The sequence below is a fragment of the Tursiops truncatus genome, chromosome 2 (genome assembly GCF_011762595.2).
Source record: "Tursiops truncatus isolate mTurTru1 chromosome 2, mTurTru1.mat.Y, whole genome shotgun sequence".
Lineage (NCBI taxonomy): Eukaryota > Metazoa > Chordata > Mammalia > Artiodactyla > Delphinidae > Tursiops > Tursiops truncatus.
The window spans coordinates 101,751,606-101,766,007 of record NC_047035.1 but is presented as its reverse complement, the minus strand read 5'-3'; the positions used below and the strand labels follow the sequence as shown (position 1 = coordinate 101,766,007).

Here is a 14,402-nt window from a genome sequence, read left to right as displayed (position 1 = left end):
TTTGCTGTACGCGGGCCTCTCACTGTTGTGGCCTCTCCCGTTGTGGAGCACAGGCTCCGGATGCACAGGCTCAGCGGCCATGGCTCACGGGCCCAGCTGCTCCACGGCATGTGGGATCTTCCCAGACCGGGGCACGAACCCGCGTCCCCTGCATCGGCAGGCAGACCCTCAACCACTGCACCACCAGGGAAGCCCATAAACACACATTTCTAAGTGCATGATAATAAATGCAAAACATATGTCACATCTTAAGTATATAAATACATTTATAGGTGTATGACAATAAAGTTGAAATGATGATGATTGTTGCAAAACCTATGCAATTTTTTCTGTTGAAGAGGTGAATGAAACTTCCCTCCTGGCCTCACCAAGACAACTGTGTATAAATTAAAGTAGCAGACAGTCGCCATTGGCAAATGGCTGCGTACCCCTAAGTTGGAGTATCCCCTCCTCAGAGACTGTCCCCATTTACCATCTTCTGTTAATAGTGCAGTAGCTCTAGAACACTACCCTTGTGACAACATTTGCTTGGAATGTGACTATACAGATACCTTGTTCAAGCAGAGCCTTACATAGGCTTTCCACTGACCTATGACCTGGTGGCATAGTTTGAAAGGTTGAGCTGGTTGAGTCAGACTCTCTCTTCGTTTCCCTCCCTTTCTTTCTCTGGGACTTGAATCCAGAGACTAAGGGGGAAGTTTCCAGTAAGTTGTGGGCAGTACAGCTAAAAGGTGGTTTGGGGGCCTGAGTCAGGACCACGACAAACTAAAGACACTTTGCAAGCTGAAATTATGGAAGGAGGAGCAACTATGAGTAAGTGAGAGAAGCTTGAAGAGACAGAGAAGAACATCCATCCTTGCAGAGAAGCCAGGAAGCCAGAAAAGGACAGAGAGCGTATATAGCCCTATCTTCCTTTGTGTTGTTTTTTTCGCTGGGCTCTGGGGCATACATACCTTTAAAATATTTTTCTCACAAAACAACCCATGTGCGTTCTTTTTTCTTTTTTTTTTCTCCTTATTACTAAAGGAGTCTAGACTGGAATAGCAGGAGAAAAAAAGTCTCTAACAATGGAGGACATAAAATCTAAAGAAAAAAATTGTATAACTGTACAAGTACAGCAGTCCAGGGCCATAAAGTATAGTGGCAAATGGTGGTTCCATTCAATAGTCCCCAAGGATCTCAGTTCAGTATAACCCTGTGCGATAATTGATATTTATAGTGATGACCTTGAGTCTTCAAGCACAGGCTGCTTGATGTTCAGCATATTTTCAAAAGGCAATGAAGCATGGAGAAAAATTTTCCTCTAAGTTAAAAAAAAAGTTTCAGTGCTTAAACAAGGGAAGGCTCACACAGTTATGTGTTATTTTTTTAGTTTGTTAAATGTATATATTTATTCATACATGCCTTGCCTTGTTCCAGCAAAGATTAAAGATGACTTAAAAGAATACACAAAATCCAATAAGACAGCATAAGTTGACAGTAAGGGGGAAGAAGAAAGAAAACCAGGCTGTGGTCACATTATTGATCCAGGAGATTCAGTTATCAGCAAAGCTCCCTTCTGTAGATTGCCTCACTCCTTGATAGATCATGGGACACTATAGCTAGTATTACTCATTATTTAATCATTTTTAAATCTGGAGAAAGGTCAGGGCTTATCTTCTGAATGTAAAAATCAAATTGACACTGGAAGAAAGAAAGAAAAGATTGGTTGGGGCTTCCTGGGTGGCGCAGTGGTTGAGAATCTGCCTGCTAATGCAGGGGACACAGGTTCGAGCCCTGGTCTGGGAGGATCCCACATGCCGCGGAGCAACTAGGCCCGTGAGCCACAACTACTGAGCCTGCGTGTCTGGAGCGTGTGCTCCGCAACAAGAGAGGCCGCGATAGTGAGAGGCCCGCGCACCGCGATGAAGAGTGGCCCCCGCTTGCCACAACTAGAGAAAGCCCTCGCACAGAAACGAAGACCCAACACAGCAAAAATAAATAAATAAATTTTAAAAGAAAAGAAAAAAAAAAAGATTGGCTTGTATCAGAGAAAATATAATCATAAGTTTATATAAACGTGCACTTAGTAAGCTGTCAATCTAAACATATGTTTAAGTGATTCCTATTCTTTTATTTTGGTAAAATAATTGTTACAGCAAAAAAGTTATATTAATCAGAAGTAGCATCAGGGACTTCTCTGGTGGCGCAGTGGTTAAGAATCCACCTGCCAATGCAGGGGACACGGGTTCGAGCCCTGGTCTGGGAAGATCCCACATGCCGTGGAGCAACTGGGCCCGTGCGCCACAGCTACTAAGCCTGTGCTCTAGACCCTGCGAGCTACAACTACTGAGTCCACATTCCACAGCTAAGGAAGCCCGCGTGCCTAGAGCCCACGTTCCGCAACGTGAAGCTGCCGTAACTAGAGAAAGCCCGTGCGCAGCAACGAAGACCCAACGCAGCCAAAAAGAAAAAGATAAATAAATAAATTAATTTATATTAAAAAAGTAGCATCATATCACATTATCCCACTGTTGAAATTCTCAGCAATATCCTTTTCACAAATGTATATTAACATATTAGAAGAACAAAGAATGTTTGAAGTTGACTTAAACTCTCTATACAAATTCATAATTTATCATCATAGTAATTCTTAAAAAGGCAAGAATTTTTTTAGAAAACAAACTCATAGTTACCAGAGGGGAAAGGAAGGGAGGGATGAATTAGGAGTTTGGGATGAACAGATACACACTACTATACATAAAATAGATAAACCACAAGGACATACTGTATAGCACAGGGAATTATATTCAGTATCTTATCATACCTATAATGGAAAAGGATCTGAAAAAGAATATATATATATAACTGAATCACTTTGCCGTACACCAGAAACTAACACAACATTGTAAATCAACTATACACCAATTTTTTATAAAATTAAATAAATAGCAAGAATTTTTCCAGGATCCTGGTTTGGACAGGCTCCTAAGGTGTGCTCCCATTCATACTGGGCCTGCATAAGGGGAAATTTTTTCTAATGGGCATTCCTACTACAGAGTCACTGCTTAGAGGGTAAAAGCTTGGGCTTCAGAGTCAGACAAATATATAGATTTGATGCATGGTAGCTGAGTGTTATCTTGGGCAAGTTACTTCAAACTCTCTCAACTTAGTTTCTTAACTGCAAACAAAGTTAATAGGGTTGTATGGAAGATGGAATAAGATATTGCACAGTAAGCACTTAGCTCAGTATCTGTTACCTACTGAACCTAATAAATGATGCCTGTTATGGTAGAAACAGCGATTACCCAGGACATCTCACATTGATGTGACGCCAGCCTCTCTTTCATTAGTGTCTCGTTAAAGATTTCTGCCCTCATTTTTCCATTAACAAATTTTTCTTTAATTGTACTGTGGTGAACGCATTCTGATGTTCTTTCATGGTACTGACGTGGAAACTCGTTTCATTGCCCTATATTATCTTCTTACTAATTATTTTCCAAAATACATGAGCAGTGATTTTTTTTTCACTGATGGATTCATATGGGGATTTGAGCTTTGTATTCATCTTGAGTTTTTCTTTCATTCCTTTTCATTCCGCCCCAGATAAAATGCAGTTAATCATGCCAACTTCTGTATAAAGTCTCATCTGACTAGCTCCATCATGTGTCTAGAATGAGTTTTACAATTTTGAAAGTTGCTTTCCCTTCATTGCTACTCTGATCTTGAGATCATAAGAATATCTGGTAAGATATTGAGTCCTCTGCAAAATAGGTGAAGTCAAGAAAATTGGAAAAACTTTCATTTTAAAAAGTGAGGATTTTTTTAGGGGGTGCAACTTGGCCAAAAATCTATGGTGACCATGGTTTATCGTTCAAACTAGGCCTGTTGGGAATGCAAGAGGGGTGCACTTTATCATTTCATTGAGATAAAGGCATAAACTGGGCTCCCCCTGACCAGACCAGGAGGTATGGTCACCCCAGCGAAAACTGACAAGGTACCTTCCTAAGATGGGGATGGAGCAGGGGAGGGCTTGAAGGGATTCTTCATGAAATTATAGGCTCTTCCACGTCATCACACACTGTATTCTATGCTCAAACTGTGAATTAGTGGGTTTTGCTTTGAGAATCCAAGAACTTCTGTGCTTTTAGTATCAGACTCAGTTCTAATCCCTATGACTCAAGAAAAACACAATAATAGAGACAAAGATCCAGAGACGCATAACTAATATGATCAAGAGCTGTGGGTCCGGGCTTCCCTGGTGGCGCAGTGGTTGAGGGTTCGTCTGCCAATGCAGGGGACACGGGTTTGTGCCCCGGTCCGGGAAGATCCCACATGCCGCAGAGCGGCTGGGCCCGTGAGCCATGGCCGCTGAGCCTGCGCGTCCGGAGCCTGTGCTCCGCAACGGGAGAGGCCACAACAGTGAGAGGCCCGCATACTGCAAAAAAGAAAAAAAAAAAAAAAAAAGAGCTGTGGGTCCTAATGTTCTGGCAGTTACCGAATCTTTGAGGATTTGATGAAAGCTATTAACTCTCCCTGAAGAAAAGGGCACACACAAACAGCCTCCAGGAGTTGGCATGCAACTCAGAGGGCCAAGGACCATCTGATCTCACCCAGGGATCTAGGTCTGAATCCCTAATCAGAAGGGAAAGGAAAAAGGAACCAAAATTTGTTGACCATCTTTGCACACATTTCATTTCAGACTTACATCAACCTATTTTATAGATAAGGGCACTGAAACTCAGAGAAATTAAGATCTTACAGCCAGTTAAGTGGAAAAGCCAGGCTACAAATTCAGGTTTATGTGCATGAAATCTCATATTTTAAGTACTGCCTAGACGTAGGCCTTAATCTATATATTTATAGTTAATCTGGAAAGGAATATTACAAAATCATGAAAAATGAACACAAGCAGACATCTTCATCAAAGTCCCACCTACTAGAGCTGGGAATACTTCTGGAAACTGGAAAGAGATTATTAGGGCAAATAAAAGTAAGCACTTAAAAAAAAATCTCAAATGCTAATACAACTGACAGAGAGTGTCAAGGTAGTTTTAGATAAATCCAAGACTGATAGGTTGGTGATGGATTATTAAGAGATTTTCAGTGTTGCATATCCTTAGGTTAACCTTGGGGAAAACAGCTACATCTTTGCTTGTATCCCTCAAAGCCCATCTCAGTCTGATTACTAATCAGGGTTGCATGGACAGGATGGTGGTTGAAGCAACGTGTCAATTCCAACCTAAGCAGTGTTTTTCGTGTAACTGGTAAGCTCAGATTTCCCTTTTGGTAACATCTGTTCATTAGTTGTTTTTCTTTCACTGTGACCCTAGTTCCTCCACCAGGGCTTGAACCTGGTGCAGGCAGTGAAAGCACTAAGTCCTAACTATTGGACCGCCAGGGAATTCCCTGTTCCACTAGTTCTTAAAATGCCTATTGAATTTTGAAGCTGACATACCTCTGAGACATGGAATCAGACTCACCTGAGAATAATGTATCACAGCTGAATGTATTTAGCCAATGATCACGCCTGTGTGGACCTAGTTCATAATGAGTGTTCAACAGATGTCTTATGGTTTCCTGTCCAGTCTGTGCTACAGAATGCTACCAGATGAATTACCTCACCTATAGCTCCAAATATGGCAGTTCCCTGCACAAAACTACTGTTACTTTTTATTGTGTGTGTATCTTTCCTGTAATTATTTATTGTTTTAAAATCTATCTTTTGTTTCCCTCCTTCTAAAATTGTAAGCTTGGTGAAGGCAGAGACCACAGTATTCACAGTGGCCATGATGACCTATGGTAGGCAATCAATTACATTTATTTGCCTAACTGGGTGGATGATTACTACGAGAATTTGGTCAACATGTTTTTTTTAAAAAAAAGTTGGTCAACATGATTTTCTTTCAGTTTTTAAGTTGCAGATATAATTCACATACTGTAAGATTCACCCTTTTAAAATGTACAGTTCAGTGGTTTTTAGTATATTCACAAAGTTGTGCAACCATCACCACCATCTAATTCCAGACTATTTTCACCAATAAGAAAACACACACCTATTAGCAACTACTCCCATCCTCCCCTCCCCCAGCCCTTGGCAATCAATAATTTACCAATTTCTGTCTCTATGGATGTCCCCATTCTCTATTTTCATATAAATGGAATCATAAAATATGGGATCTTTTTTTCTGGATTCTTTCACTTAATATTTTCAAGGTTCATGTTGTAGCATGTGTTAGTACTTCCTTCCTTTTTAAAGGCCGAATAATATTCCATTCTATGAATACACTACATTTTGTTTACCCATTCTAGACAAGAGCATTTTTTTTTTTTTTTTTCGGTAAGCGGGCCTCTCATTGTTGTGGTCTCTCGCGTTGCGGAGCACAGGCTCCAGACGCGCAGGCTCAGCGGCCATGGCTCACGGGCCCAGCCGCTCCGCGGCATGTTGGATCTTCCCGGACCGGGGCACAGAACCCGTGTCCCCTGCATCGGCAGGCAGATTCTCAACCACTGCGCCACCAGGGAAGCCCTAGACAAGTGCATTTTTAACATCCATTCCAACTCCAGGATCCTTTATTCAAGTGGAGGGCTACCACCAAAGTCCATAAAGCAAATCACAGTAAATCATTATGCTTCATAGTTTTTCTGTGCCCTGAAGTTTTCAAGTCTTACCTACCACAGATCCAGAGAGGACCATCCTGTTATAACCAACCAAGTTTACTTCCTGAACTCTGAAAACAATAATATCAGACCCTCTACCTTTATTTCAGGATTCTGCTTCCCCGCCCCCACTCCAATCTTCTCCTCACAGCCCACCTGATTTCTTGATTGTAATGCTAATTGCTCTCGACAGATTTGTGTTGACTGAGATTGGATGGCGCATTCTTCCCATGCCTCTCTCCCCCGTCCTTGGCCTCGCTGCACGTGCAACTTCTTCACCATCAAAATTCCCCCTTCCCGCCTCCCCCTCAAAAAGCCTTCCTTTGTTTTCCAAGGAAATTCAGGTAAAAGAAAGGGTGGGGGAAACGATATTTTTGACTTTCCTCACAATCCAGACGTTGGAAAGAAAAAGGATTTCCTTTGGGCTGCTGCCACGACTCTGATCTTTTATGCTGATAAAATATTTCCTTCTTTAAAAAAAAAAGTTATGGGAAAAATCATACCACTTCAGCTACACTTACTCTAACTTTCGCGTTTAAAAGAAAAAAGATTTAGAAGTTTACCTCTCTTTCACAGAGTGGTTTTCTTCTTACCAGTTCAAGTCATGCCACCGGGAGCTAGCTGGGTCAGCAGCGCTCTTTGGAGGCTGGCGTGGAGGAGGACTACAGGATCCAGAGGGCTTTGGAAACTCCAGCAGCTCCAAGCTTGTTGGCTACTACGGTTTCCCTGAGGAGTGACGCTATGAAAACAAACCCTGATTGGTCAGGCCTGAGCTGAATTCTCCATTTATGGACAGATTGCCCTGCCCGAGCCGAGGCTCAGCCAGAGGAGAACGGAGAAGGTGGCCGAAGGAAGAGGAGCCAGGCAGGGCAGCTAGTCGGACGCGCGGAGAGCATTGCTCTCACCTAGGTGGGCGGCGAGCGCCCGGTCCGGGTGGACCCCTGCCCTCCGCAATATGCGCCCCGTCTGCTAAGCCGCCTCCTGCTCGCCCTCACCTACCGCCGCCGATCCCGCCTGGATGGAGTCCCCCCAGGGTTCCCATTGGTTCCTGTGAGTGCTTGGGTGTCGAGAGCCTGTTTTTGGCGAAGGGAACCAACTTTTGAAGTTCGCCCAGGAGACTGCGTTCCAGCCCCAGCTCCCCGGCAGCCGGACCCGGCAGAGGCGCGACCGCGGCGCGAGTCACCATGGTGAGTTGGCCGCGCGGCGTCCCGGGACGCCTGACCCAGGGATGGGGCGGGAAGCCCGGGCGCGGGGCACCCACCTTGGGTGCGCTGCCGAGGCCAGGGGTGGAGAAGCTGGACGCGGGAGTCGGCACGTCGCGAGCCCTTATTTCCTGCAGCTTTCGCTCAACCGGGGCTGGGGGAGACGGAGTGAGGGGCCAAGGAAAACTTTCTTTCAAGTCACTTTCGGCGTCGCCGAACTTTTCGTGGCCGGGGTGGCTATGGCTGCCAGCTGTCGGAAGCCGGAGTGCGGGGAGATCCGCGTTCAGGGGCACGGCCCGCCGGGGGGTATCAATTCCCTCCCGCTGGGAAGGTGGGAGCGGCCGCCTGCGCCCCTCAGTGCGCGCGCTCCCCGCCCGCTGCACCGGCGCCGCGGACCACTGCTCCTCCCCCGGCCGCCCGGCGGCGCCGCAGCTGTCCCCCTGGCATCCGCGCGCCGGCGGGGGCGGCGCGGCCGCACAAAGGCAGTGGGGCGCCAGGTAGGGCGAGCACCTGGCGGTGGACTGGCGGCTGCGGGCGAGGGTGTCGTGGGGCTGCCGGGAGCCGGGGCTGCCGGGAGCCAGGCCGGCCTGGGCTCCGCTGGGCGCCGGCCCGGAGGGTCTTTGCACCAAAAAGGCCGAGTAAACACCACCCTCCTCCACTTGCCCCAAGTGCGAGGTGGCTGGCACTTTCCGGGTGTACAGCGAACGGTACGCATGGGAGGAAGTCGAGTTTTTTGTTCTTTTTCCTTTGGCGCTTTGGGTATTGATGGAAGTGTCTGGCTCTCTCTCTGACTCGTTTCTGACTTTTCCTCCACCCCGACCTCCCGGCCTCGGCTACCCCGCCCCCAATAACCTTAGCCGCATCCCTTGGGCTTTGGGGTGGTGTACTTTTCTTTCCTAAGCACAAAAGCAAGGGCTCTATTTTGAAGAGATTGGCAGTCCATCAGAGGGGGGGAAAAGTTCTACTACAAGGCTTCATAGTTTCCACACTTGATTCTTTTCAAATAATCCGGCTTAGGTGGATGAACTGGTCCTCTTCTGATTGGTTGTTGTTGTTGTTTAGTGACTGTGAAAGGGGTGCTAAGTCACAGTGATAACCGGTACAGCACTAATTTAAAAATCTCTATCCTGTAGGAGTCTGAGGGAAATTAGGAAAGGCCCATAGGAACCTACACACAAAACTCAAAAGCAGCCCTTGATCCAGTGCTGTGTTTATTCAAAAGAATGATTAAAAACAAACAAGCCAAAATCTTTAAAAGGGCATCCTTGACCAAAGCTTTTTCTTTTCACCTAGTCCAAAGTTATGTCACCCTTGTGTCTACCGAAGAGGACACTTTATCTGTAAATAAAATTTCCCTTTCAGTTTTAGGGTTTAAGAAGTCAGTCCACCCCATATTATTTTTGGAACCCCTAAAGAGAACCATTCACTTACACTGTGTGTTTGGGTGGAGCTACCTAAATGGGGCCACTGCCTAACTGGCTACCTGAACTTAAGCAATGTGAATCTTAATACTTTATAATTGCTAGAATTGTTTCCCATGGTTCAGTATTTCTAAAAAAAAAAAATGTGTTGTATGTCAAGAGTTTAAAAAATCTTGCTGAATTTAAATAGTTGAGTGGTACCTTGAGAAAATTAACTTTCCCTTCGTTCACTCATTTTTCATGCTGGAGAGACTAAAAAGTAGTGTAGCATGACTTTTCTGGGGACCTCAGAAACTGGACGCTCAATTCGGTCCATTGCTGTTGAAGTAGATGGTTTGTGAAGTGGGTGCAGAAGAGGCATGTTCTAAGGAAGAGCTGTTTCCAGAGTGTGTAGGGTGTCTATTGAAGGACAGGGGTATGACTTACCTATCGATGTTCCCTGCCAACAGCACAGATGGCCGTATTGTGGGCCTCCAGGAGACTATCAGTGCATCAGATACAGTTGCTGAGGCCCCGATTCCCTGACAGAAAAGTTGAAACAGCTGGCTGTCCTGAAATAGGAGCTGCGCCATCACTCCATCTACTGGATCTAGAGTAATTTGGCAAAAATTAAATGAATCATTTCTTCGCTGGCTTGAAAAATTAAGTCTGTGCATTAGATGTGTGAAGTTGCCTTAGAACAGAGCATCAGCAGCTTAAATAGTCAGAAATCTCAGTTATTATAGTATTTACTATTTATGGAAGATCCCCTTCCAGCCAAATGAGGCTTCATTTTGTGTTTCACATCTGTCTGCGTCTGCCCAGCTGCATCCCTCAGCTGCTTAGAACAGGAAGAGAAGGGGCAATGCCTCCAGTGGGTGTGGCTCAGGGTTAGCCTGGAGAATATAATTCATCAGGCCCTTGGCACCTGTACTGTGGATTTCTCTGTCTCTCGCTCTCTGTGAGATATCTTAGGAAATCTGGTAGCAGATTAGGAAGGCTCTCCACCTGTACTAAAGGCCCTACCAAGGCTCACTCATTTGTGATTCATAAGGAAGATTGCCATCTTCTGACTCATGAACAAAGTGTACAGCTTACAGTTTACCTTATATTTCCTCCTGAAAACTCACTTTGGGACATTTTTCTCCGTCTTTGGAGAACCAAGAATACTACCAGGCAATAGCAATGTCTTTCTTTTTTTTCTTAGACTTGAAGGACCAAAAAAGAAAAAGAAAGGAAAACACCAAAAAAATCTCTGCCTGTCTCTATAATTTAGTATACATTGGTCAGGAGGGTACAACAATCTCCTTTGACTTTAATCAATAATAATACACATCTAAGGTTTCCTTTGTAGAACGTGGCTTTATCATCAGCCACAAAGGAAGTTCTACTTCTGTGGCCGTGACCAGTTTGGACTGTCTAATGGACTGGAACCCATGTGTATAGCTCTGCTGTATACTTTGGAGCTAGAAACTATGATTCATAAGGCTTTTGTGACTGAGATATACTGACATATTTGAGTACATGTGACTTGACCATCACCTCAGAATATGTTCAAGAGGTGTCCCCGTCTCCTTACTTGCATATTACTTGTGAGTAAATTGCAGATAGTACACAGGAATAGGCTTACGAACTTAGAAATCTGATGCAGCTGACTACGAGGTAGGTAAGTTCCTTTGGGTGAAGGCATGGCACGTATTTAGAAAGTCTGGAATCCATTTCAAACATGTTTTCTGCGAAGGTAACCTAGTCCATTCCCGCTGATTAGTTTATCAGATTTCTAGTGAGTAGTCTCCCGGCCAAAACAACACAACACAGAACCAAAACAGAAAGGAATGGGATGAAGTCCAGAAAAGTTTTGATAGAGGTAGAGGGTTAGGGCAAGAGTGGAATCCAGGGCATTGTCTTGGGACCACTGTGGGTGGGCCTGCCTAGTAGGAAATGTTTGGCAGCCCAGGGCAAGGAGGGAAGCCCAGTGGGGCCATGGATGGAGGGGATGGAGAAGCAGAGGAAGCAGACAGTTGCAGAAGCTGAAAGCCACTTCCTCCTCAGTTTTGCTGGGGATTTCAGCTTTGTTAGTGGTTGCAAACTCAAATGTCTACAGAGACCAGGATACAATTTTTGATGGGGTGAGACTGGCCTCTGGAGAGTAAATATAGAACATGTGCCCATCAAAAGAGCCATCATTACTTGACCTTAGGCTGTGATGACATTGACCACATTACCAAATTGTCTGCTTTTTCAGGAGAAGCTGAAAATCTAGATTTTTAGGCCAGAGCTGCCAATTTTTAAAAGGGTGCTGATCATCGCTGAGAGGCCAAACAGGTCAGCTGTTTGCAGCGACCCTGTTGTAAATCTCAAAGTGGTGTCCTGCGAACCACTGTGCTTCCTTGCATTCGCTCGCCAGCAGGAAGTCTAAACTTTAGCCACATACCCAGTGAGGGCATTCGATTTTTACTGACACATGCACACCTTCCCACTGCGTTTCCCTTAAGAGAGGGAGTTGCCTGGTGTTTCCAGCCCATGGACTTGCGAAGCTATTAAACAGGGGCGGTATGCATCCAGCTGCCACCGTTTGGAGCTAGCTCAACACCTGTGCAGGTAGTGCTGGGAGTGGTGAGCCTGTAAATTGAACTTCTCTTTTTTTTTTTTAACATCTTTATTGGAGTATAATTGCTTTACAATGGTGTGTTAGTTTCAGCTTGAACTTCTCTTTTTCTTAACCCTTTAACTCCCTCCAGTGGGAAGGTACTCCCCCTCTCCCCCAACCTCCATATTGTATGGTGGACCTCTTTTTTTTTTTTTTTTTTTTTTTTGGTGGACCTCTTTGATTACTCCTTTCCCTGTTGCATCTCATGAATTTGAGGTCTGTTTCAGGGGTTCTCCTTGGGGCTAGATAATGAGCTTTTTTGTAAACATGACTTGGAATACAACCTTTTGCCCTTCAGTGTTAATGTTATGAGCTCATGTGAGACCTCTCTCCTATGAGGAGAGGACTGGGTCTCATTACTTGGTAAGAACTTGTGAAAGCTCTTTTCATCAGCTTCAAAAAAGCAGAAATATTTTGAAACCTCTATACACATGTAAAGCTTCATTATGGATCCTAGAGAAATTACGTACATTCGTAATTTTCCAAGTTTGAGTCATCTACTATTTTTTAAACAAAGATGCAGCAACTTGTGTTTTTATCAGTGTGTGATTAAAATGGGTTTCTCTGTGGTGAGATTTTAATTTTTTTTTTTTTACCGTGCTGGGACTTAATATTTACAGAACAAATAAGGGGTTAAAGGTTAAATGCCAAAGGTATTAAAAATAAACAGCTTGGCCTTGTAAGCACATTCTGTAACAATGGTAAACAAATTGTGTTTTGAATTTCAACTTCAAAATTTATTTTGGCAGAGATGAAAGGTTTGGAGGCATATTAGTGAAGTCTTTTTTTTTTACATATCTTTACGACAGCTTTACTTCAGAGAAGTAAAACTATAAGAGTCGTCCCTAAAAATAGGGACAATGGCTTCGACACCGTATATGCAGGTGAAGTCAGCCCTCCTTTCTGAATTGCCACCATGGGAACACTGTCATTAATGTTGTTCAGGGCACTTACGAATGGCCATTTAAGAAAATATTTTGACTTCCTTTATGACCTAAAATGCTAGTGTGCAGCTGATCACCCATCTTACTCACCAGACTTTGTATAAGGTCCCTCTCAGCTGTTTCCTGAAGTTACATTCTGCCTCAAAGGGGGAAGAAATTGGTCCTGAACATGGGCAGTATCGTGTAACCTAGGCCCTGGGGACCAAAAAGGAGGTGGTTCTTCCAGGAATCCGTCCTCTAAGAACTGCTCTGAAGGAGGCCACCCTATCTTAGGTGTTTTGAGTTCTGATGTGTTTGTTAAAAATTCATTCATGGGACTTTGAAATCATACACTGCATTGTAGAAAGTAAAACATACACTACATTGTAGAAAGCCCAGAAGAGAATTTAAGAGTCTATCCTAAATCCTTTGGCTTGACTTCATAGAAAGATCTAGAGGGGTTAAATGGCTTCGAAAGTCTCAGAGCTAGGTTTTGACTGATCTGGTGCCAGAATCCAGGTTTTCTGATCCCAGTTTAATAAGGCTTTTCCCACCAAACCACGGTGGTGGGTTAGAGTCTAGGCACGACCCAGGTAGTTTTCTTTCTGGGGCCCTTCAAAAAAAGCCTGCTTGGGAAAAAAAAAAAAAAAAAAAAAGCCTGCTTGGAGATGGAAGGTTGTGAATTATTTTTGATGCGTTACTGTATCAACTTTAAAAGATTATAAAAAATAAATTTAGGGGAATTCACCATAATACCATTACCGTAGTGCTAATTTTTTTCATGTCTTTGGGTTTCCTTCCAAACTATCGAAACGCACATCATTTTTATGTAGCTGTAATTATGGGGCTAATATACAATTTGTGTTCTGTATTTCCCCATGTATTTTGTAAACTCTTTTCCTTGGTAAACATATTTATCGTACTTTGGTGGTGGTATGATCATCCCATGTAACCCGATTACCCAACTTGAGTCCTAACTGTATGGAGAACTGTCCTCCAGATGCACCAGTGACTGTTCCTTCCTGCCCCCGTTAGAACTGCCCTCAGCAGTGCTGGGCTGCTCAGCCTCCTGTCCTGCTGATACATGGAGCCCTGTCTCTGGTGTAAAGTCTGAAGCCAGGACCGGCTGGCTTGGTGTACACTCCACACTCCCCGGTCCTGACCTGAGGTGGGTAATGTTGGTGTTCTCCCAGGATCATGATCACTGGAACTCAAATGTGTGACAACAGTGGGTGCTCAGGCCTCTGACTGCAGCTCGGCAACGATGAGTTCCCCTGTCAGAGGACCCAAATGGTTGGAGACGAGGAGCTCTGAACCCCAAAGTGGAGAAGACACGGCAGTTGCCAAGGAGGTTAGCGTACATGCCTGATAGGCAGGAATTCTTACGAAATACAGTGGCAACCGCTAGAAAATCAAAGATGAATTAAGCCCCGCCTCTGCTTATGAGGTGCTCACAGACTAGGGAATAACAAAGGGCTTTCTTATAGGTGATTTCGTCTCATTCTTGTACAAATGATGGTTTTTGCTGCCATTTTATAGGTAAGAAAACCAAAGTGTAGTGAGGGCAAGAGAATTGTTCAGGGCCATA

General features: G+C 44.3%; 2 protein-coding genes across 2 annotated transcripts in view; one reads left to right on the top strand and one right to left on the bottom strand.

The window, feature by feature from the left end:
- Positions 1 to 7,221, bottom strand: part of FAM81A (family with sequence similarity 81 member A) — a 123,419-nt gene extending 116,198 nt beyond the window's left edge. The window contains exon 1 of the mRNA XM_073801098.1: positions 7,203 to 7,221. The gene's annotated coding sequence lies outside the window, so the exon portion shown is untranslated. The remainder of the gene's footprint in view (positions 1 to 7,202) is intronic.
- Positions 7,222 to 7,458: 237 nt separating this feature from the next.
- MYO1E (myosin IE) overlaps positions 7,459 to 14,402 on the top strand; it is a 202,769-nt gene continuing 195,825 nt past the window's right edge. Inside the window, exon 1 of the mRNA XM_019947371.3 lies at positions 7,459 to 7,826. Coding sequence (XP_019802930.2) covers positions 7,824 to 7,826 — 3 coding nt within the window. The 5' untranslated portion in view covers positions 7,459 to 7,823. The remainder of the gene's footprint in view (positions 7,827 to 14,402) is intronic.